The 23430-nt window shown below is 46.3% G+C and overlaps 1 protein-coding gene across 3 annotated transcripts in view; it reads right to left on the bottom strand.

The window, feature by feature from the left end:
* Positions 1-615: 615 nt before the first annotated feature.
* The window catches only part of MAPKAP1 (MAPK associated protein 1), an 85001-nt gene continuing 62186 nt past the window's right edge, over positions 616-23430 (bottom strand). For all 3 annotated transcript variants that reach the window (XM_050319877.1, XM_050319876.1, XM_050319878.1), the window contains 4 exons: positions 18291-18431; positions 13275-13412; positions 4067-4164; positions 616-2255 (listed from right to left, as the gene is read on the bottom strand). In XM_050319877.1, coding sequence (XP_050175834.1) covers positions 2130-2255; positions 4067-4164; positions 13275-13412; positions 18291-18431 — 503 coding nt within the window. In that variant the 3' untranslated portion in view covers positions 616-2129. The remainder of the gene's footprint in view (positions 2256-4066; positions 4165-13274; positions 13413-18290; positions 18432-23430) is intronic.

Here is a 23430-nt window from a genome sequence, read left to right on the forward strand (position 1 = left end):
CTGTGCACAGATTGCAGCCATGAGCTCCAATTTAACTCCTTCAGAAACGCTGAGGAGCAGAAATGTCTGCTCTGCAGAGGGCCTGCTCAGCTCTTGGAATGCTGGACCTTTCCAGGATTTAGGAAAGGTTTCCTGCATGCTATGTATTCAACTGGAAAGCAAATTTGTTTTTTAGCTGCTTTTAACTATTTAATGGCTCTTTTGGAGCAAATAAACTCATCCTGGGCTCCAATGTTTCCTGCTTTTCACCCAGCTCTTGGAGCAGCCTCCAGCAGCAGCATCTGTCTGTGTCCGTCCATCTATCCATCCCTGCCCTGGCTCCCAGGAACACCCACACTGGGAACAGCTAGTGGCAGGTGACTGATGAGAGGGTGTGAACACACATGATCTGGGCAAGGGACTGTGCCACAAACGTCAGCACAGACAGCAGAGATTGTATTATTTGAATTTTTAAGGCTTTACTGAGAGCAAACCTGCACATGCTGAATCCCTGCTGCTGATAAATACATGTGAGGGGGTGACAGCAGCACTATGACCATGGAAACAGGAGACTGCTGCTGTTCCTGATACCAAATAGGAAATTTTTCAGTTCATTTAAAAAGAATTGAAACTGTGTGGCCAAACAACATTCACAGAACAACTTTAATGTTAAATAGTTCACAGTCAGTTGAAGGAGTCATTTACATCAGAGGGGTTTTCCCCATTGCATCTGTGCTGCATTTGCACATAGAAAATATTTAAAAAATCAATAACATACTATAAAATAGCGATCCTCATTTTGCAGATATCATGGAAGACTGTACAGTGAGGCCTGGCCTCAGTGGTGCGGGCAGGGCTCCCTCCCCGTGCCATCGGCACCGGGAGGGCTGAGCCACGAAAACGCAACAGGTGAGAGACACAGACCCTCCCTCTGCCTCAGTGGTTGCTCCTGCACGAAGCGTTAAGGCTCAGGACGTTTTCTCTGTACAAAAGCAAGGTGGGAGCTGGCAGAGGTCAGGCTGTGCCGTGGGGCTGCCGCGCTCAGCTGGCCCCAGCCCCGTGGGGGTTCAATGCCGTGCGGAACCAGGGCAGTTCCACACACAGGGATGTGTGTGCAGAGCTCCAGCGGCCCAGAGAGATGGATGAAAGACACCTCGGGTGAATTCAACCAAAAACGCGGCTCTGGGTCTCAGCAATCCCATTCCCATGTTCCCTGATGTATTAAGGATGGACAAGGCCAATATAGTTACAAATCCTAGTACAAAGTAGGTATTAATTTTTATTTTTAAAGAATAATATTAAGAAAAGGTGAAGGCATTTTTTAGTCCCAGGTGCAAGGTGCCTCAGAGGCAGGGCTAGACCTTGGGCAGCAGCAGCTGTGGGTCCTGGGCAGGAGGATGCTCCTCTCCACCACCAAGATGCTGCTGTGGATTTCCAACTGCAGCAAGCAACTTCCAATAAAGCGTATGCAAAGCTGAAAAGCACAGTTAAATAAAAATATTTTTGAACAAAACAAACCACAATAGACTCGACTGTCTCAGCATCCCTCGCTAAGCACTCCCCTGCCACGGCTGCTGTTCCTGGCTCACGGATGCCTCCTGCACTTCAGCAACAGAAGTGAAACCATCTGGGACTGCAGCCTCCCCCCAAAAGAACTGTGCATCATATGGACCTTGAAAAAGATTACATCTGTTTATTAATAGTAAAAATGGATACATTTGTCCTACATTTTGTTTTTAGAAATTTGATCATGTCACAAGCAATACCTGCGTGTACGTGGGTGGATTACAGATGTATATAATTTATTTTAACCAGGCTGTGAAATAATATGTAATCACATCTCTTCTTGTGATTGTACATAATACAGTAATTAAATGATGCCAGTCTACGTCATTCTCTTATTTCTAATCAAAGGAACCTGAAGCGTAACAGTCTTCTTTCCGGCTGATATGGCTCTTTATTTCTGTCACAGGGGAGACTTCCCATCGCCAACGAGGGATAATCTTCCAGCCGTGAGAGACGGGATAGTTCAGATTCCTTGCCGGCCGCTCCTGCCCCGGCAGCAGGAGCACCACAGTCCTGGCTCCCCCGTCCGGGCGCTGGGGAGCGGCTCCTCCAACGCGGCACACAGCTCTGCTCGAGGCTCGGCCTCACTGCTGGCCCGACTTCTTCTCCTTCTGGAAGCTAAAGCTTGTTCTCCTGCTCAGTTTTCTTTGTTTCTGAGCAAAATAATCTGCTCTGGCTGTGCTTGCTCGCGACTCTAGAATATAGTTAACCTGCAAGACACGAGGTGATGTTTCATTTGATCAGCGGTTGAGCAGCATGGCCTGGGGCGGGCAGGGACCCCCACACCACCCACTGAACAGGGCTTTGGTGTAACTGGTCCCAGTGGCCACCAGGACAATGATGACAGAGAGAGCCTGGAGCACCAGAAGAGCCCAGTGCATCCACCCATGTCCCTTGTCCCTTTTCCCACCTGGTCACCCAAATCTCTGGTGAAGGCAGACAGCATAGCCCCAGCATGGGGATAATCCAGTAATGGGCTTCAATAAAGGACTTTATCAGCCTCAATAAAAATAATTCTTCCATTATGATGTTTGCATACTCAGCTAATCTCAGAGTTTTTCTGTGTTTTGGCACATTTTACTTGATGAAAGCATTTTTAAATGATATTTAACAAGCCCACTACTTCCTAAATTTATTATCTCCAGTGCTTTGTGATAATCTCACAGATAATTTTAATGGAAGGTTAATGCAAGAATCAAAAAGATAAAAATGCCCTTTGGTCTGCCATTAGCTGGTTAATATGCTGTGGCTTAAAACTTGCACAATTTTATGCACTGTAGAGTGCTTCACTTTCATTGCATATTACAGCTTAAGGCATAAAAATATAGGGAATTTTCATGGTCAATAAAGCCTCCATTTTTCTCACTTGATCATGTAAAAAGCCTAATTTGAAAAGTCTGATTTTTCTGCATCTTCTAATGCTGATGGAATTGAAAACAAACCGGTGACTTGTGCATGAAACCAGAGAATGTTCTATGTAAACGAACGGCAACTTAAGAAAAAAAGTACTGTTCAATGGTATTTCTCTCCTGAATATTCATGTTATTTACAGTAAACCTTTTTTAGCCTTCTTTTATGAGGAGTCTCAGATAGGTGGAGTCACCGTCCCTGGAAGTGTTCAAAAAACAAGCAGACGTGGCTCTCCCTGATGTGTTTAGTGGGCATGGGGGGATCAGTGAGAGGTTGGCCTTGATGATCTTGGAGGTCTTTTCCAACCCTAACAATTTTGTGATTCCATGATTCTTAAGTGTTCTGGATTACAATAGCTGATTTAAGACAAAGTGGGAACAAAAGAATTGGCCTAACCGCTCCCAAAATAGAAACCCCCTCAAATACTTTCACCTTCTGTGTTAGGAATAAAAGTTATTTTATCGCACGTCAGTTATTTAACAATCCTCTAAACTCCACACAGCCCATAAAAGCAAACATAACAGATGGTTTGCCAGAATTACTGCTTTTGAATTTTGACTTGCAACGAAAGATGAACTTGTGGAAAATTCCGTTTAATCTTCCAAGAGTGTAACAATAATTTGTTTCCCAAAGCAAGGGAGTACGAGCCTGTCCAGAGCCCCAGGGGAAGCAAAGAACCCTGATGGAGGATGAGGTGAGGAAGAGCCCCTGTGTGCTCTGTGGGATCACGTGGGTGAGGGGCAGGAGCACCCAGTCCCACACAGCCCCTGCACTCTGCACGGCATGGGGATGCTGAGCACCTCGTGTCCAGGGGTGGAAACTACCTGGACACAGTAGAATTTGGTAGTTTCCCATAAAATTCCACACAAGACTAGTGTTTCTTTTAACTAGAAACAAGCACAAAGGGAAATGCTACACACAGACAGGCAGCAACTGTTCGAAGGATGAATAAAACAACAGGCAGGGAGCAGCCAGTCTGGCAGGTTAAACACACCTCAGTGGTCCTCAGGCACTGCACCCTCGTGATTCCAGAGCCTCCTGAATTCTCTTCTCATGTCTAACAAGTGGTAAAACACCAGGATTTTGGGTCACGTTAAAGTTTAATACTCACCTTCAGTACAATTTCATTGACAGTAGCAGCATCTGATTCAAAGTAAAGGTGTTTGTAGTCATGATTGCTTAGATATGTAAGTTTAAATATTGCATGACCTGCAAAGATAAGAAAAAAACTGTTCAGAATATTCCTGTAAAGTTTGAGCAGAGCTCGTGTGCCTGACAGAAGAAAACCACAGATGGTGATCTCCGCGTACCATCAGCACGACAGAAGGAAGCAATGAAATGCTGACAGGCTTCTCATGTCATTTCAATTTAAGGCAAGTGGTGGCTTACAGGAGCAGCTGAACTCCAGTCAATAAAGTTCCTTTTCCCATCACATCCCCACTGCAGGAAATGCAAAAATCCATCAAATGGCTGGTTAGCTCTGCTGGGCCCACACCGGCGCCTCGGCTCAGCCACCGCACCGGGGCTCGCTGGAAAACCCCCACGCACGGACAAGTGTTGCATTGAAAAAGAAAGGGCAATTAATCCCAGAATCATCACTCAAAAACCTCCCCCCAAAACCTCCCCCCAACCCAGCTGGCTGCTGCTGGTGAAGGGGACTGGCACCGCTGCACAGCACCAAGCGCTGCAGCCGGGACTGCCCCTCCTGCAGCGGGACAATCCAATTAACCCCGACTGCAATTAGCTGGCAGCTTCACGGCTGCTCAGGCCGGTCCCAAACAGAGGGTCCACGAGATGGAGTGCACACGTGGTGCCACCAGCCCAGCCACTCCCTCCTGCCCCTGGGAGAACGGCCCAGGACTGACGGACAGGGCCGGGAGGGACAACTGCAACACAAAGGTGTAACATGGAACACGTGGGAAGGCAAAATGTCCCTCACTTGTGTGAATGATGATGGCTTCAGAATTAAAATTAGGCATATTCTATACATGATACTTTTCCAACAGTTTTCTCCTAATTTATTCAGTTCAACAGTCAGAGTTAGCAAGCCATAAAGTAACAGCCATATTACTGTAAATCCAGGTCTTTCCTGCAGGAAAGCTAATTGGAAATCTTATTTACATTATCTAATTCTCCAGATTTCCAAAAAGTGACTGATATATGCTCAGATCGGTGGCCAGGAAATTTGAGACGCAAGTATTTTATTGTGGAGTGTTAATTAAACACCATTATGATGCACTAATCTGGAATATAAATTCTATATTGAAAAATTGGCTAATAATAATAATAAAAACCCCACCCTTTAAATCATTTGACAAATGATACCCTGGTGGTACTAAAAATGCAGAATTCCAACCTGGGAGCTCATCAGCATGTTAATGAATGCAGTTCTGCCTGGAATGCAGCATCTTAATGATTCCAAAAGTGCCTCTGCACCACTCCTGGGGATGAGGGACAGCACTGCCCCCACCAGCTCCCACCATGTTCCTTGGACACTGAACATTCCACACAGTTACAGACACTGATTACTGAAAATGAGAGTGGCACAGAACAGGGTCAGGAGGATCCCAACGAGCTGCTGTATTTTGGGTCCTGAAAGTTCATCGGGTGGTTCTTGCTGTGGATCAAGACAAAACCTGCTCAGGTGTTCACTGCTGCCATGCTGGAGGATGGCTGGGTGTGTGCCTGTGACTCGTGATGCAGTGGAAAGGAGCCAAGAAGACTTTTCCCCATTACAGCATCATGTTTATGGGCTCCGAGTCCACATCACACTATTTACAGTGTGAAATATGAGTGCACTGAAATCCTAACTGGCACTTTGCTCTGCTACTCTTCTAGCCAGATAGAATTTATGAATTGTGAGATTGATTTCCATTTCCAAGAGTGCTTAAATACGTGATGTACCTCTTTCCAATAGGAGCACCACCCCTGACCATTCCAAGATCAATAGGAGCTTCCATGGTTTGATGTTTCCATATAAGAGGAACTGGTAACAAACAGCAGCAGCTCAAGTGGCTCCTGCTGCACGTGATGGGAGATTTAAACCAAATGCAGACACTGCAAGAGTAGCTCCATTACCACCACTTCCACACCAACACCGGTTTGGTGTTTGGGGGGAACCTTCAGTGTCCTGCTATCAGGATTAAGCAAAAGCAAAAGGAAATGCATGTTATTCCCAACTATGTTTATCTGATAAAACAGTTATGGAAAGCAAATGGAATGGCAGAAGCTCATCTGTTACCAACAGCTTTTGTGTAGGCACAGCCCACAGCGAGCTCGGCACAGCCGAGGGCTCTCGAGCCCCTCACCAGCCCCAGTGCTGCTGAGCCCCCCGGGGCCGACCCCGCTGCCACAGCAGGAGAGCAGCCTCTTCCCAACAGTGCCCTTTGGCCTCAGCTCAGAACGCTGATAAATCTTCTCCAACCCCACCACTAATGGGTTCCTGCGTGGTTACTCCTGGAGAGGAGCCTACAGCCGATGCCGGCGGAAGGGCAGGATGCTAATTCACTGGGAATTCACCGAGGACAGCTCATTTACTCCTTCAGCACCACGTCTTACATTCTGCTGTTTGCCCTGTCTCCTGATTTTTAGCACCACTGCACAGCCAACAAGGCGAAGGAAGAGGCTCTGCAGTGCCAGCCACGCCGCCAAGGCCGAGCTCACCCTTCTGCTCACCCTCCCAAAGGCTGGGAAACCCTTGTGCAGCCTCTGCCCTGCGCTGCAGCCCCGGCCTCTCCACGCCCCTGTGTTCACATACAGCACAATTACAGCTCCAGAAGTACTGCCCAAAGTGTGCTATACAGGCAGCAGCAAATCCTGTGCTAATTGCTGCAATCTCAGGAAAACATCCGAACCCTTGGCGGGTCAGCGCACTGCACCTGATAAGGTGAAAAAAATATCACTTCTTAATCTAAGCAATAAACTCTTTTTATCAGAGTCTAAAAATACTGGAAAACAGTTTGCTTGGAAATACAGAATGCCTGGAAAGCATTGGAAGGATGTGAATTTGCACAAGAAAAGACAATTTTTTTACCGAATCTGACAAGACTAGAAAGAGTTTTTCTTTTTCCCCTCCCACCCCACAATTCAGCCCATACCAAAACCCTCTCTTTGCCAAAGCCACTCTTTAATCAGTATGCACAGAATTAAATCACTAATTAGATGGAAGATGAAAAGAATATTCATGAATTGGACAAAACAGAAAACAAACACTGGGAAATGCAAATTTATGTTAATTTTTCAATATACCTTGATGATTGCTTTGTCATTACAGGACCATAAGGCAGAAGTCAACAATTAAGAGTTATTAGCGGAATAAATAGCTGGAGAAGGACCCCTCTGAAGAACAAAGCACTTATGGACATCATTTGCCATCACTGATTCTCACCACTTCAGAAATGGTGACCACAACAGGATCAGACCCTGAAATCTCTTCTCACGGGCCCAGACAGGATGGAAAAAAATTAGAAACACATCAGCAAAAAGGGAAGGAATAAGAAAAATAAAATACACACCAACAGTGTACCGAGCTTGGTTAGGGACACAGACTGACCAGGAATGTTGGCCTGAGTGTACAAGTGGGGTTAAGCCCATTTTATGCAAGTGATATTTATCCCAGAGGTACACAGTTTAGAGGCAGTGATGGCAGTCAGTTCTGGATGAAATCCTGACCCTGCTGATAGCAGTGGAGTTACCGATGGGTTCAGGCTGCTCACCATGAGCCTGGAGTGGATCTCCTCAGACCAGGCAGTACTTTAGTAGGAACAAATGATAATAATGTTAGGGAAAAGAATAACAGCTGTAGTCCTGCGGGCTTGCCCCATTCTCTCAGGGAGCAGCACACTCCATGATCTCTTTTCCTCCAGCTCAGGTCTTTATGTTCCACTGCAGGCTCATTACACAGCATTGCTATTAGAAGGGTGCCTTGTGTCCAGATGTCCTGAAAGCAGAGCTGCAATTGAAGTGCTGCACACGCCCACTTTCGTGTCAAATTGTGGTAACTGTTCACACATCTGGATTTTTTTCCCTCAAAGCCTTTTGTTTCTTCGTCAAATTATTACCAAAGGTAGAATACTAATAAAGATTTTTGCAAAAACGCTGAAAATTGAGGTGGAACTCGGGGTTGCCCAAAACCTCTTCACCAGCAACCTTGTTTGGGAAAAAAGATGATAAATAAATCAAAATGCACTAAGCAGTGTTTCCACATGGCAATCGGCTCCTCCACTGCGTCTGCAGCTCATCAATCACACATTGTCTGCCTGAGAGGCGAGCCTTGTAAATGTCACATCCACTCAGGCCCGAGGAGAGGCGAATCAAAATGCAGCGAGGAGTTTTAATTGGATAGTGTAATTAAACTAAAAAACCCCAGCAGAATAGCTTTGACAGGATAGATGAAGACCCCTTTTAATAGGGCTACAAAACAGATTTGTTAAAAGGATGAGGCAATGCACGCTCCTGATTGCGCTCAGGAGAACTTTTATGGAGAAGCTGTTCAAGGGGGACACAGTTAATCAGCACAGCCCTGGCTGCGGCAGGAGCCGCTCCAGCGACGCCGTCCCCAAACCACTGCCCGTCCCTGCACAGGGACACCGGGACCCCCCTGCAGACCCTGCTCTGGGGGACACATCCCACCGGGGGCTGCCCGGGCCGTGCAGGCTCCCGAGGCCTCTGGGGCTCAGCCCTGAGCCCCCCACGGCACACGGAGCCCCCCACGGCACACGGAGCCCCCCATGGCACACGGAGCCCCCCACGGCACACGGAGCCCCCCACGGCACACGGAGCCCCCCACGGCACACGGAGCCCCCCATGGCACACGGAGCCCCCCACGGCACACAGAGCCCCCCACGGCACACTGAGCCCCCACGGCACACGGAGCCCCCATGGCACACGGAGCCCCCACAACACCACGGAGCTCCCCATGGCACACGGAGCCCCCCACGGCACACGGAGCCCCCCACGGCACACGGAGCCCCCCATGGCACACGGAGCCCCCCACGGCACACGGAGCTGGCGGCACAGCCACGGCCATCTGTGCCCTGCTGCCATTCCCCCCGAGGCATCCCCTGCCTGCACACACGGCCACGAGCCTGTGGGCTCATCCCTTCTGTTCCACGCTTGCACAGTCCTTTCACTTCGAGCCTGAAGTTGGGGAACATTTTCTCTGCTGAACCTGTTTTTCACCTTTTGATCAGAACCTGTGATTGGTCTCCTATCAAGAAGGAATTGTATTCTGTTACTTCACAGGTGCTCTGCATTATCCACAGTGGGAGCAGGGATCCCAGGAACCAGCACAGGACATTTTGTGCACCATTTGCAGAGCACACAGGTAATCGCTGCCTCTGCTCCGGCCCCACTGCAGGCTCTGAGCAAACCTGCAACGTCTCTATTTGAGCTCCCAGAGCAGCAGGAACCCGATGCCTTCCCAGTGCTTTCTGTATATTTTCAGTCCTTCCACAACCCAAGAACGAACTCATTAAGTCAGTATTACCCAACATGCATAATCAGGAGGAACTGGACACTGAATTAAAACATCAAATACCTTTAGCTTTAAATGAAAACTACATAAAGGGGGTTCAGGCATGGCTCTGGCTATCACTTACAGCCAGGGTGAATACTGCTGGAAAAGCTATTTTCGTGCAGATGTGGAATTCAATGGGAAAGACTGACTCGTGTAGCAACATCAATCAAAACGTCGGCTCGGCTGGCAGCTCTCGACAGTAAGGCAGGTTCAAAGGTCACGGGATAAAGAAAAAGCCAAGCTCTGGTTCAGCTCTAATATCTCCTCGCTGGAAGTCTTGCCGAGGTACCTGCCCCCCTTCTGTACTCGCAGCTTTCATTAATCTTCTTGCCATCTTTTTTAACTAGTCATGCAGAACCGCTCGATAGCGAGACATATAATGGGGAGGCCCTGTGCCTATTACCAGGTTAACACTCTGTTAAGCCCCAGTGCAACAATGGAATCAGAATTTAAAGGAAATCTTCAGCTGCAGGGTGCAAAGCGGGCAATTAAATTACAAACCGAAGTTACCCATGTACCCTGTGACCTACAGAACACCTTTGTTTAGACTTACCTTCATATTGAGGGTATTTTGACCTAGTAACTGAGATGTCTCTGCTTTATGAAAACAAAAAAAAGGCAGATAAAGGGTCACAGAGAATGTTGCTTCAGTGTCTCAAGTAAATTATCAAATAAATACAATTTCTGCAGCTCGTGTAGAACACAGATGAGTGGGAGAGGCCCACGGTGAGCTGCCTGACTGATCAGCCCCAGTGGCACTGCAGGGCTGCCCCGAGGTCCCTGTGCCTCCCCACGGCAGCGCTGGACACAGAGCACTGCAGGGAGGCAGCGGGCAGTGACACTGAAGTTTCTTCCTTGTCCAAGTAATGTAAGAGACATTACCAGAATCAGATTTCCTTTAAATTACACTATTGCAAAGGGATATAATTGTATTAAACTTATTATGTTGCTTCCTTAAGACTTTATATTATGTACACTTAATTGAGATACAAAGCTCTTTTCAGCTATAAAAATGACAACTACTTTATTAAGGCTTAAATCTTATTTCTCCATGATAGGATGCTTCCTTTCAAGATTCAAAACATTCAGAATCTCTCGTGATAATCAGGCTGAACCTGATTTAAAGAAGCCGTTCATGCCGAGTGTTCTCAGGTTCTAATGGCACTGGAGCGCGCCAGCAGGGCCATTACCTCTTCCCTTTGTCTAAATCAAGGGAGTCTGATTTAATTTACAAATAAAAATTCAAATTCTGACCCAGGGCTACTACAAGGGCAAACAAAAATCATCAGCCATCCCTGCCTACAATCCTGCCACTAACAGCAAGTGAGATGTCAGAGCTTTCTGTTTTCATTCTCTGTCCTCACTGAAGGCAGTTCTGAGTTCCATAAACTTATGGTACAGGAAAGCTCAGCCTGTCCAGAACAGCTCCAAGTTGTCCATAAATATTCACACCACATCAGCTCTGAAGCTGTTGAGGCCTTTAACACACATGCAAGTGCCACTAAAACTTCACTGCATGAACCTGTTCAGAGAAAACTGAAGAATACACATACAAGGTTCTCCACCACACCCATACACTGGTCCCAGCATTCAACCTTCACTCCCAACACCCCTTGTCCTTACTAAAAAGTACAGTCACACCTGGAGGCTCCTGCAAACCCTTCACCTCTTCAAGAGTTTACAAGAACACAGCCCAGCAAAGCAGGGCTCAGCTGGGTTCTAACCATGCCATGCCTGGGGAGGGAAGGCAGCTCCAAACCCAGAGCCCGTGTTTCACCTGGCCTAGCAGGACAAGCACCAGTGTGTGTGCAGAGCACTTCTGAAAGAGGAGATGGAGCCTGTTTGTGTTACAAAAGATAAAAACATGAAAACAAAATATATTGCAGAACTCAAAGACCTTATCTGTACTCAGCCTCTCTTTGCAATAATTCATTCAAGGAAGATCCAGGAATAATTTTTGATGTAAACTCTGCTGCAAACATACATCACCGTGCTGATAAAAATCACAGACAAAACTTGTGAAATACAGTGAGTTTCATTCCTTTATGCTACTAAAATAACTTTTTCCCATTTAAAATTCAAGAGATACTGATCTGCTGCTCAGTTCCACAAAATGCATCATTCTGAGATGTCACACTAAAAGTCTCTTCTGCTGGCCTAAAATAATGACTTTTGGAACATCTTTCGTGAGTTGGGAAAAGGTCAGCAGTTTCAGAAGGAAGTATTTTCTCCTTTTGGAACTCTGTCGAACAATTATTTAGTGGGAGAAGTTTAAAATGGTCACATGAAACATGCAAATAAACCCCTCAGTATCATAACAGTTGCCTCTGCTGCAACCTGTGTGTCCTCTCCAAAATCGTGATTCTTCACTCAGTGGTCCCCATGTGCAGGTACTGCCCTTCTGCACCTGGACTCTATTTGGGGGTTGAAATACCCGTGCTGGTACAATCTGGGTACAGAGGTAATCTCCCACAGCTGCAGGTGCTGCCCCTGGGGCTGGAGAGCCCCATCCCAGCAGGACGTGGTCTGAGGTCTCCAGGGACACCTGGATGCCTCGGGCTGGCGTGTGGATAGAAGTGGAAACCTCGGGTTTCAAGGTCAGCTCTTCAAATGCAGTCTCATTTTGTGGGCACAATTTTACCTCCTCAGGTGTTTGCATTTACAATGAAATGTGGCTACAACCCAGAGGTGTGACAGTATTTACCAGTGCAAACTGCCCCTTGCACTGTACACAACCCTCACGTGTTTCAGACCACCTGGTCATTGGGGAGGCTTCTCCTTGGGATTGTGCCTCCCCAAGGACCAAGAAATCTTGATGGAGAGACAGAAAAGGAAGACAATGACTGGACCAAGAACATGGAGGTAGGAAGGGGTAATGAAGGAGAGAAGGATATAGTTCAATAATTGCTGATAAAATCTGTGGCAGCCATAAATTTACTCTTCCAAGAGAATTCAACAGATCATTACCTCTGTAAATATGTATCACATAATTCTCCCTCTCTGTCACCTTGCAGATAAGTACTTAAGACCAGCATCCCTACTCTGCAGAGGCACAAGTGCAATAAAATCCATCCGAGCTTTTGAACTACAGTTGCTTTTTGATCATAGACAGTTCCATTTTGGCCCCACTGGGAGACATCACCCAATTCACCCAGGGCCCATCTTCTGCTTTTTAAAACAAATTTTCCAGATAGAGACTCTCATTACTCCACTGATGCAACGAGCAGAAGCCCTTGGCTTTTGAAGCCACACTCTAAACAGCTACTTCTGACCTCTGGGTGATGACTGGGAGCTGAGACATCCAGCCTGTCCTCAGAGCCCAGCACGGCCACCACTATGGAATGGAGTGCTCAGAGCAGCCCCTCCAATCCCAGTGACCCTGCAGCCAGGGCTGAGGCAAATTCAGACTGAGCTGATACTTACTGTATATCCAAGATCCCCAGCTGCACTGGTCTGGATGTAAAAAAATTTCAAAAAAATTGCAATTATATTGAAACATGGATTTTCCTGATGCACTGGGGGGCTGGAGACAGCTGGGTAGAGCCAGTGTTCCCTTGGTATGACAGTGGGCAAGAAACACTGAATGATGCCATTAGCTGAGAGCAGCATCACAGGACACTTGTAAAATGTGTGTCTGTTTATGCTGTATTCTTTATAACAGAACTGAGTCGGATTAAAAACATCCTGTAATGAATAAAATACACCTATAGAAAGAAAAGGACATGGTAGCAATAATTCTTTGGACATCGAGCACATCCAGGGAGGGAGAGGAGAGGGAACATAAATAAAAAGGACTACTCACTTGGGCTTTTTTCTTCCGCAAGGTCACAGGCACAGAGGAGTTCAGAATCGATTGAAATGGGTTTCTGCTTAATCCAAAACTTAGTGCTGGCCTTCTGATTAGTAACAGGGTCTATCTCTACCTTGTCTCCAGAAATACCTGAGATGAGAAAGAATAGAGAGCCACAACAGTGATCTGTTTAACCGATTTCATATCAGCCGTTTGACACACTTTATAAATCTTAAATGGGCTGAAGGTATATTGCCCTTCTGGGCTTTCTGAAAGCACAGGAGCTTTTGAAACCAGAAACAAATGGTTATCAAACTGCATTGATAATCTGCATTTTATTCTCCTGCATAAGCATACCAAAAGAAAGAAGTAGCACAGAAAAAATTCTTCTCAACGCATACAGAGCTCTTCTGGAAGCAGCAGCTACATGAGCTGTGAGATTTATAGGAGATACTGCTGGTTTTTCAGTCACCACTGCTCTGTGTAATAGACACTATCACCACGGGCCCCGCTCCATCTGCTGCACAGCAGACACCAGAATCGCAGAACAGAATCACAGAATACGCTGAGTTGGAAGGGACCCCTCACAATCATCGAGTCCAACTCCTGGCCCTGTGCAGGACACCCCAAGAATCACACCCTGTGCATGAAAGCATTATCCAAACACCTCTTGAACTCAGACAGGCTTGGGGCCCTGACCACTGCCCCAGGGAGCTTGTTCTAATGCTCCACCTCTTTATGGGTGAACCTTTTCCTGACATCCAAACCCTTTTCCTGACATCCAACCTAAACCTGCCCAACCCAGGTCCAGCCCTTTCCTCAGGTCCTGTTACTGGTCACAGAAGTGAAGGGATCGTGATGTACCTGCCCCTCTGCTGCCCCTCGTGAGGACGCTGAAGGTCCCAGTGAGGTCTGACCTCCAGGCTGAACAAACCAAGTGACCTCAACTTCCCCTCACGAGGCTTCCCCTCCAGACCCTTCACCGTCCTCGTGATCCTCCTTTGGATGCTCTCTAATAGCTTAAAGCCTTTTTTATATTGTGGTGACCAAAAGTCCCCCCAGAACTCAAGGTGGGGCCACACCAGTACTGTTGGGACAGGCAGAGGGCAAGGAGTGTCCCGCTGGAACCTGTTCAGGAGCTGCTGCCACACCCGAACAAACTTCACAGGGAGCTCTTTACAAGGTGTGCAGAGCATTAAAAACAAGGAGGTGTCTTCAGTCATGAGTTACGGGTGAAGCTCACGAGACATCAACAAGAGGAAGCAATACAGGAAAAAATATCATTTAACTCTTGCATCTCTGGAAGAACAGCAGAGAACCTTCTCCCTCCTGAGGGTTCTGGCTCTGACACCTTCAAAGACATCTCATTTGGCTTGTTTGAAGCACAGGAAACCTAAAGAAGCTGATGAAGAAACTTCTGAGAGATGTGACAAAATAAAAGTAGGATGTAATGCACACACAGTGCTCCCAAGCCCTCCAAAATTAACTCAGTATTTCCTAAGGCCTGGTCACGGCTGAATTTACAAACCACGTCTGGTTTGTATTCTGTGCAACTCTAAAGCCAAGGCACAGAGACAGCACGGGCCAGGTACCTGTGGGGGGTCTCAGTGCAGCCCCTGCAGCAACACCAGGTCATCCTCACTCACCCTGTGATTGCAGTGGGTTACAGTAACACCCCATTAATCCAGGAACGCGCTTTGTCATTAAACATACCTCACGTCAGAGAGTTCACATTTCAATTAAGTATTGTATCAAGAGCCCAATTAACACCCAGACTGCTGGAACTCACTAATTTGAGCAGGCTGAGGCTGTATCTGGAGCCCATTTTGGTTTGTGATTTAATTTTGGACAGATTATTTAAAATCAGCATTGGTATTTTACTGTAACGGTTAATTATTTCAAATGGCATTTAGCTGTAGTTTAAGGAAAATATGGAAGTTGATGGTACAAAATCTTATTTTCTCACTGAAAAAAAGCCAAGAGAAGTTCTAAAAATAAAGGTGCAAATTCTTTGTGTGCGAGGGCTGTTTCGCGTCCCTTCCTCTGAGAGCATCACCCCTGAAAATATCCTCAAAAAATTTCAGTTTGGTCCTGCAACTTCAGAATTCATAGTCAGTCAATACTGTTAATGCACCTTGTTAATTTGATAGGATTTGTCAGGTAACTCCACTGGAAAATTATATAAAACTGTTCCAGATGAACAGATGATAGTGACATGAATTAAAGTGATAGAACAATAGTGGAATATAAACCAGAAATGACACCCAAAGTGGCTGTTGATTTATTGCCATCCTGAGTTTGGTTCTGGGCTTCCATGTATATTAGTGCTACAAATCTGGGTCCATTTAGCAGCGAGATGCTCATACATACATCACCAGCTCCTGCTCCAAGCCAAGGTCACTCCCCATTGCATCAATCTTTTCAGCAGAGGCTACTTCACCATTTTGTAACCATCTCAGATGGAACAGACTTCCTCCTCTTTCATCTTTTTTTTATCATGTAAAATACACTCTAACTTCTATTATTTTTATCTGCAAATTGTCGCTGTATACTTCATCCATTATTTCTGTATCTCGACATCACTGGCTCAAGCTCACCCACATCCAGGGAGCACATTGACAAAGAATGTTGTCTTTTTTGGGTTATTGTTCTCACAATCTGGATGTGTTGAAACCTAAAATCAAAACAGCATTGTGTCTGAGGCTTCTGCAGCCTCTGTCTCACAGCACAAATCAGTCATACTCAAAACCCAAGTAAAAATGCTGCTTCTACTGTTTTTTTAATTCATTCATTTTATCAAAAGAAATGTCATCGATGTATGTGTCCAGTAACTGTTCTGTTCTTGCTTCCTTTGTTGGGGTCTGCAACAGCCCCTCCTTTTCTGAAATACTTGCCAGCAGTCGTTTTCCCAGACAATATGCTCCTGTTAGTTCTGCTAATGTGATACACAAGCAAATGTGTCTTATTCCTCCATAACATGATAGAGCCTTTGTGAAACTGCTGAGAGTGCTGCTGTGTGTGCACTGCCCTCTGATATGGGCTGAGACACAAACCCCAGACCTTAAACTGCCACCTCAAACTGCAATAAAGCTCTCACTCAGGAGGGCTGGGCATTCCTCCCATGGTCATCCACACACTGCTTTTACTACAGAGCTATGCATAATGTACAGAAAATCCAACTTACTCCCATATTTTCTGTAAACCTTGTTCAAATTCAATGACCAGGCCTCAAAAGAGCTAAAATGTTTCAGAAAGTGCCAGGGCAGAACCTGTTCCAACTCCATGCACGTGTCCTACAACGCTGTAGGGACCTGCAGGGAGGGGTGAGGGGCTACACTGGGAGTGCTCTCCTCCATTTCTGGGTTCTGTCACATGTAATCAATCTTCCAGGGGGTTATTTGGAGCACTTGTCCCAAATCCACACGGGTGTTTCTGGTGCACCCACGGTCCCTTGGCTGATCTGCTCTTGCACAGCCAACAAGGAGCAAAGGAATGACTTGGGATTCTCAGGGTCCTGAAGCAACACTGCATGAGAACAGCTCCCAGAACAGTTACTCTGCACAAAACCAAAAAATGAGCCCCCGTTTTTTCCATTCAGGGTGGAAGGAGCAGTCTGTCACTCACAGGTAACACGAAACACTCAGCAGCAGCTCGAACCCAAACAGCCCCTTGGTGCTTTTTTTTTTATCAGTGTTTCTCTTTTAATACCTTTAAAAAATTCAGGAAAAACCTCAGCAACATACACTCACTTTGACTTTATCAAAGGTTTTGATTCTCTACATTTGTCCAAGCTTTGAACACCCACTGGGGTTTCCTTTGATTTTTGAAAAATAATTAGATTATAAAACCCTCATTGTCAGTGCACTGCCATCAAACCCACACAAGTTCACAGATTGTTATAAAAGGGAAATTTTATGGTCCTTACAGCACTGGGCAGGGTCAGCTCCTCCACTGCTGCACGAGTTAAGCCATTTGTTTCATTTAACAGCTCTTCTCCCTTAACCATTTATCTTTAGTGATCTGTCATGACCTTTTCAAGCTCTCATTTCTGACACTTCCCAGATACAGTGAGTCAAACTTCACTGCAAGCAAACTATCACACCCCGAGAGTTTGCTCAAATGCAGCGAACATGCCCAGCACTGCCCTGCTCCAGCACCAGCAGATAAATCCTGCCTTAACTAGACAGCTCAAAATAAACCAAAAAAGCCTCTTCTGGGAGAATTTTACAGACATGTACTCCTCCATGTGCTTCAGGATGGAAGAATGAAGAGACTGTACTGACAACAATACAGGAATTGGTACAGTTTAGATTTAACAATTCTGCTGAACTCTACAGAACAAATGTATTTTGTAAACATTATGGCACTTAATATTTTACTGCTGAATCATTTCTTTATGGAAGGTATTTGCAGGAATGTCACAGGTCACCTACCAATGCATCATTAATCAAATTTTCACAATTTAAACACAAAGATAAAAAGCCATTCAATCATTTTAAAACAGTAATGGGGCTTTTATAATTCAGGATTCTGTCAGCCCTTGGCCTTCATGTTTGCAAAAGCATTCAGCAAGCCAATAGGGACAATATAAAACCTTAGAGAATGCTTGTTTTATTTTGTTCCATCTCAGATTCCACTTGGTTGTTAAAATCTTTCAGTCTCAGAAAAGGAAAAAACCCAATAATTCTTAATTTTGCAAAGCCTCATTTAAAAATAATAAAACAGTTGGCAAGAAGCTTTCCATTAGGAAGCCTAGATTGAAAAAAAGATATGAGGTCATTAAATAATGGCCTTCGTTCAGAGGCAACATGTGCAACTGATTGGGGGTAATAAAAATACTGAAGAATTTTCAACTGAAAGGAATTTTTTTTTTTAACCACTGAAATGCTAGAAACACTTTCAAATGCTCCAGGAGAAAATGGACCATGGTGATAGTGACTGCTCTGAAACAGCCTGCGATGGACAGGCAGCTGTTGGAGATGGCCAGAGGTTTGAGCTGCTCCGCTCTCCTCAGCACTGCTGCTTTACCTAACTGCACATCCGTGGTGAACCGCAGCCGGTGGATCATGCTGACTTTGAAGGACTTGTAATGGTGGCTGCTGAGCATGTCCTGGACTGTGGCAATGTCGATCTGGGGGTCCTCCTCCGAGACCTCTTCTCCTCTTGAACCTGCAAAACAAGCCAACAGCGGTGGAGGAGAGGCTGGCACGCGGCTCACACTCAGCCGGCACAGCGGCACAGAGGGCTGGGGGAGGGAGAGCTAAATGCTCAGGTTTGTGTCTCTGGGAGGAGGAAATTCCACCCTCCATCCCAGAACAAAGTCACTAAGGCACTAAGGACATGAGGACAGACGTTTGTGGCCACATGAAGAGGAGCCCAGCGTCCCAGCAGCAGTTCCCGGCTGGCAGGAGGCAGCCCTGGACCATGGGTATCCAGGGGGGATCTGCTGGGCACCCACAGCCCGTCACTGGGAAGGAGCTCGGGGAGGGGCCCGTGCCCAGAGGTGCTCCCCTTGAGCCTTCCCTGGCACAGATCCCTCATGGCCCAGCACCCCACGTGCTGCGGGGCCGGCGGCACCTCGGGCACGCTGATGCACAGCCTCACTTTATTTACTGATGAGTATTCTCATCACCACTGCAGGTACTGCCTTTATAAAAGGTAACAACTCATTAAACCAAAATGCCAATTACTGAAAAAATATAACACACTTTAAAGATTTTTTACATTTTATGACGTTGGATTAACACCAATTTCAACATTACTATAATGCGATATATAATTGTGCGCGGAGTAATTTCGATGCCAGCTGCTAATAAAGCACCTCAGCTCGAAATGATCCTTCAGATGCTGGTAGATAAAGTAGCATAAATATGCTTGAAAACTGATTTAGCTTCTTACAGGAGATCCTGAGGAATGACACGTTTTGTTTAATATCCTGGCTAATGTAGTCCTAAAAGCTGAACCAACTGCCAGTTCAGAGAACTAAATTTGCTGCAGGAGATTAATGAAAACTTTATATTTTGCTGAAATTTTAATAACAGGAAGATGAGATGATGGAATTTTAGTACAGATCTTAAAGCCCCAGCAAAGCAGGTACCAACTTGTCAAGATTTTTCAGTATTAATTTTGATTGAGACTTGCACCATTGGAGCAGTCTCAACACTAATGCTCCCCATGCCAACCTTTCCCGCTGGGATGTACACTCCCATCTGTCCAGGGATCACAGGGAAGCCATGGTGGGTTTCCATGTTTGGGTTCCAGTGACAAGGGGATGGTTTGCCAGGAAAACCCTGGCACGTGTCTCCGACCCAGACGGATGCAGGAGCAGGATCCCTTTGAATGGAAGATTGAGAGCTGCTGGAGGACACACTGTTTGCTTCAGCACGGGAGGCTGTCAGGGTTGTGGCCATCACCAGGACAAGTGCAGGTGGGAGAAGGGAAGCCCCTGTGAGCAGGGAGCACTTCTCCTGCTGCATTCCCTTGTCTCGCTGCTAATTCTGTAATGTCCCTGCTTACGATAAAATCTTTCCTGTCTACACCAAAGCGAGGTGAGGATCTGCTGTTAAATGACTCAAAATAGACATCAAGAGCATAAAGCAGGAGATTCCTGTGTCACAGACATTCAGCACAGCTTTCCAAGCGCTGCCCTCCCCACACACTGCAGACCTTCTTTTGGGGAACTGGGACACTGAGGGGTTAAACTACAAATTGGGCTGTGCCATTCGACTTGAAAGGATTCCAAAAATCAAATGAAACACTCTCCATGTGAATTTATGCAGAGCCATCTTAACACTGCAACCACTCCATGCTCCAGAATGACAAGATAAATTGTAATGGCTCCTTCCGAGACATTACAATGCATTTTGTCACAGACCCCTGTGTTAATGTCTCTATACTATGGATTATCATAATGTATCATGTCAAACCCTCATGCTGCACTACTCCAAAGATACACTGAGATATGTCAAACTTTTTGGTGCACTTAAAAGCCTCTTGAAAGGCTGTGGCGTGGCAGTGCCTGAAAGGGAAGCAGGAGGGTGGCAGTGGCACCGCAGCCCTGCTGCTGAGAGCCATCAGGGACCCCACCCCGATGGAAAGCAGTGACACGTCCCTGCAGCCCTGTCCCTGCAGTGTGTGGCCATGACACACTGTGCTGGGCTGTGAGCTCAGCAGGACACGTGGGTACAGCTGGGACAGACGGGACGCAGTGGGGCAGGGAAGGACCCACAGCGACAGGAGGTGGGGGACAGGAGCCCCGAGCCTCACACAGGGAGACCCTCAGTGCTGGCCCTAACAAAGCCCTGCTCCAAGATGCAGAGGGGTTCCCAGTGGGAGTGAGGTGCCACTGCTGCCTCTGCCAGCTCAGTGACAGGGCTCTGGCAGTGCTACAGGAGGGTGCTAAACACAGCGTTACCTGGGAGGGAGCGTCAGCACCCACAGCCAAACTGAATCAGCAGCGATCAGAAATGCAGGAATATCACCAAAAGTGGCAACACACTGACCTCCCTCCCACACCTCCTGTGAAATGTGCTGAGAACACTTCACAGGATCAGGACCTGCAGGACACCCTGAGGGTACCGCTGTCCCTGTGCTCCCGACCCCAGCTGGCTCTGAACTGCCCCAGCCTCGCCATCCACCCGCAGTTATGGCACGGGGTGGGGATGCTGAGTGACAATGTTACACAGCTCTTGTGAGGCTGAGGCTTCTCAGATTTCACTTACCCAAAATAAAAGCATCAGAAAATTCGCAGCCTGCCAGGTCACATCCAGTGAAAAAAAGGTGCCTGTAAGTAAACCTGTGACACCTGTCAGGGCTCAGCCCCGTGGCAGCAGGATTCTGCCCGGGAAGCCTCTCAGATCTGCCGAGTATCCGTAACCTCGGCCCCCTCTGTTTCACGAAGCTTTGGGAACAGATTCAGCTTCACAGGATTTCTAAGTTGCTGCTCTTGGGAGAGTAGCCAGGAACTGCCCCATCACACAGATCCTGTGCCTGAGGATGGCAGGACACGGACCCAGAGGAACGCTGTGAAATATGGAGTTAAACTGGTCCCTCGGGCCAACCCCCTCATTGAAACTCCTGACCTTCAAATGAGACAAACAGCAGTGGAACAACAGCACCAGAACCATGAGTCTGAAACAAGGTAGAAGCTAAACAGAAGCCTCCTCTGATGGGGACTCAGCTAAACCAGGAGCCTCCTCCAGCAGAGACCCCTGCCTGCACCAGAGGACAGATAAAAATGACTCATTAGGAATAGCAGAATATTGAAATGCCATATGCATTTCTAGAGCAAGACTATTCAAGAGCAAGTGAACCTGCATTTCCTCGATAAAACAACAAAATACAAAGTTAACTGCACTGCAAAAATGTCCCTTATTACTTTAATGTACTAGAATATTGCTTAATGAAAGTTCTTAATTGCAATACAATTAATTACATACACAGAGTCCCCAATTACATTTTCCAATAAGACATTGGCTTTGCTATAGGTCTAAAGGCACTAAACCAATTTTAATATATTAAGACCAATTTCCCTTGAATACTAATTACTATCTAATGATAAAATGAGAAAGAGGAACTTTCCAGAAGTAAGATGGCAAGAATAAAACTAAATTAGCCATGAACGGTTTGCTACCACATATAAAGGCATTTCACATTACAAAGTGCAGCTTTCAGTTTAAAGATAAATCTTTGTTCGAGTTAAAAGTTCTGCACACTGGAAGCAGTTTATTAACTTGAATGCTATTAGGAAATGCTGGATGGAAAGGGGATTTCTCCATACATATTTCTTAATAATGGAAAGGTTTTTGTTTCATTTAATACCCTGAAATATAAACTTTCTGTTGCCCAAAGGAACGTGGCAGCTCTTCTCCCAGCAGATGCTTGGCATCATCCATATATATATTTATAAATGACTATGAGACTATGAAGAGCACATTTACAAGCAATAGGTGTTATAACAGAGCTTTTCCTGACCGGCATATTGAAGCTAAAAGTATTTCAAATCAAGACAGAATGCACAAAGTGAATATTTCAGTTTGATGATAGGATTGTCAAGCCATTATTTTATTAATAGTGCAAACTGTCAATATTTCTATTCTAACGTCACACCAAAAGATAGCTCCTAAGCACCCCAAAACACACTTTCTGACTGTGCTGGGGGGAGCCAGGCTCCTCACAAGCAGAGATTGTGACTGATCTCACACACTGTATTGTCCTTGAGCCCTTCTGTGTGCAGGGCCAACACAAATCCCTGAGCAGGGACAGTGCAGGATCCCTTTAAACTAACCCATTTTGGGGGGCAGAACGACAAACATAACATTTCTCCTGTGTTCCTTATTCAAGTTTGGGATCAATTCAGAAAACACTCCGAAAAGAGGCACAATTCACCAAAGTGTTTATTATTTTCCTAGATTCCTGTCAGCCTTGAGCAAACCAAAGCTGCATTTGCTGGTATCACCTATGCAGTGAAGGAAGGGTGGTGGCTGCAGAAGCACCAGGAGCTCAGTGAGCCCAGGGAGCCCTTGGGGTCCAGCCCAGGGTGTTCTCTGTCATGGGAATCCCCATCCTAGATGGGCTCCAGATCATGCTCTTAGATGGGCACCATCAATTTGCTTAACGAGCGCAGGAGAGCTCACCAATGGAGGGAATTTTGACCTGGCAGCCCGGGGGATCCATCCCACACCTCTCACATGCTGCTCTGCAGAGAAGCAGGGCTTGCTTTGGTGTCCTCTGGCCTGGGAGGGGAGAGGAGTGGTGCAGCACAAGGACTCTGGGGAAAGGGAAAAGTGTCCCCTCAACACTACATTTATTGACAATTATTTTGAGCCAAGGCCCCTGAGGCTCTCCTGAAGCATTTGCTGCTCGTGCAGAGCAGACCCACTGCCTCCTGCTACACAACTTACAAACTTGAGACAGACTGACTGTTCAAGTAACGATGCAACTTGAACCCAAGTCACTCATGAGAGCAAAGACCTGCAGAAGATACAGCTCTAGGCCGCAGTCTGGATTCCTCCACAGACAATAAAAATACATTAAAAATGAAGTATATACAATATTCTTTTAATTACAGAGCCTTGGTTAAAAAAAATGTTATTTTAAATCACATGCAAAGCCCATGGAAGTATGACTGGTGTGCATCGTTTCATAGATTAAAAATCAATACAAAAGT

The sequence above is a fragment of the Myiozetetes cayanensis genome, unplaced genomic scaffold (assembly GCF_022539395.1).
Source record: "Myiozetetes cayanensis isolate MyiCay16 unplaced genomic scaffold, myiCay2020 scf23, whole genome shotgun sequence".
NCBI lineage: Eukaryota > Metazoa > Chordata > Aves > Passeriformes > Tyrannidae > Myiozetetes > Myiozetetes cayanensis.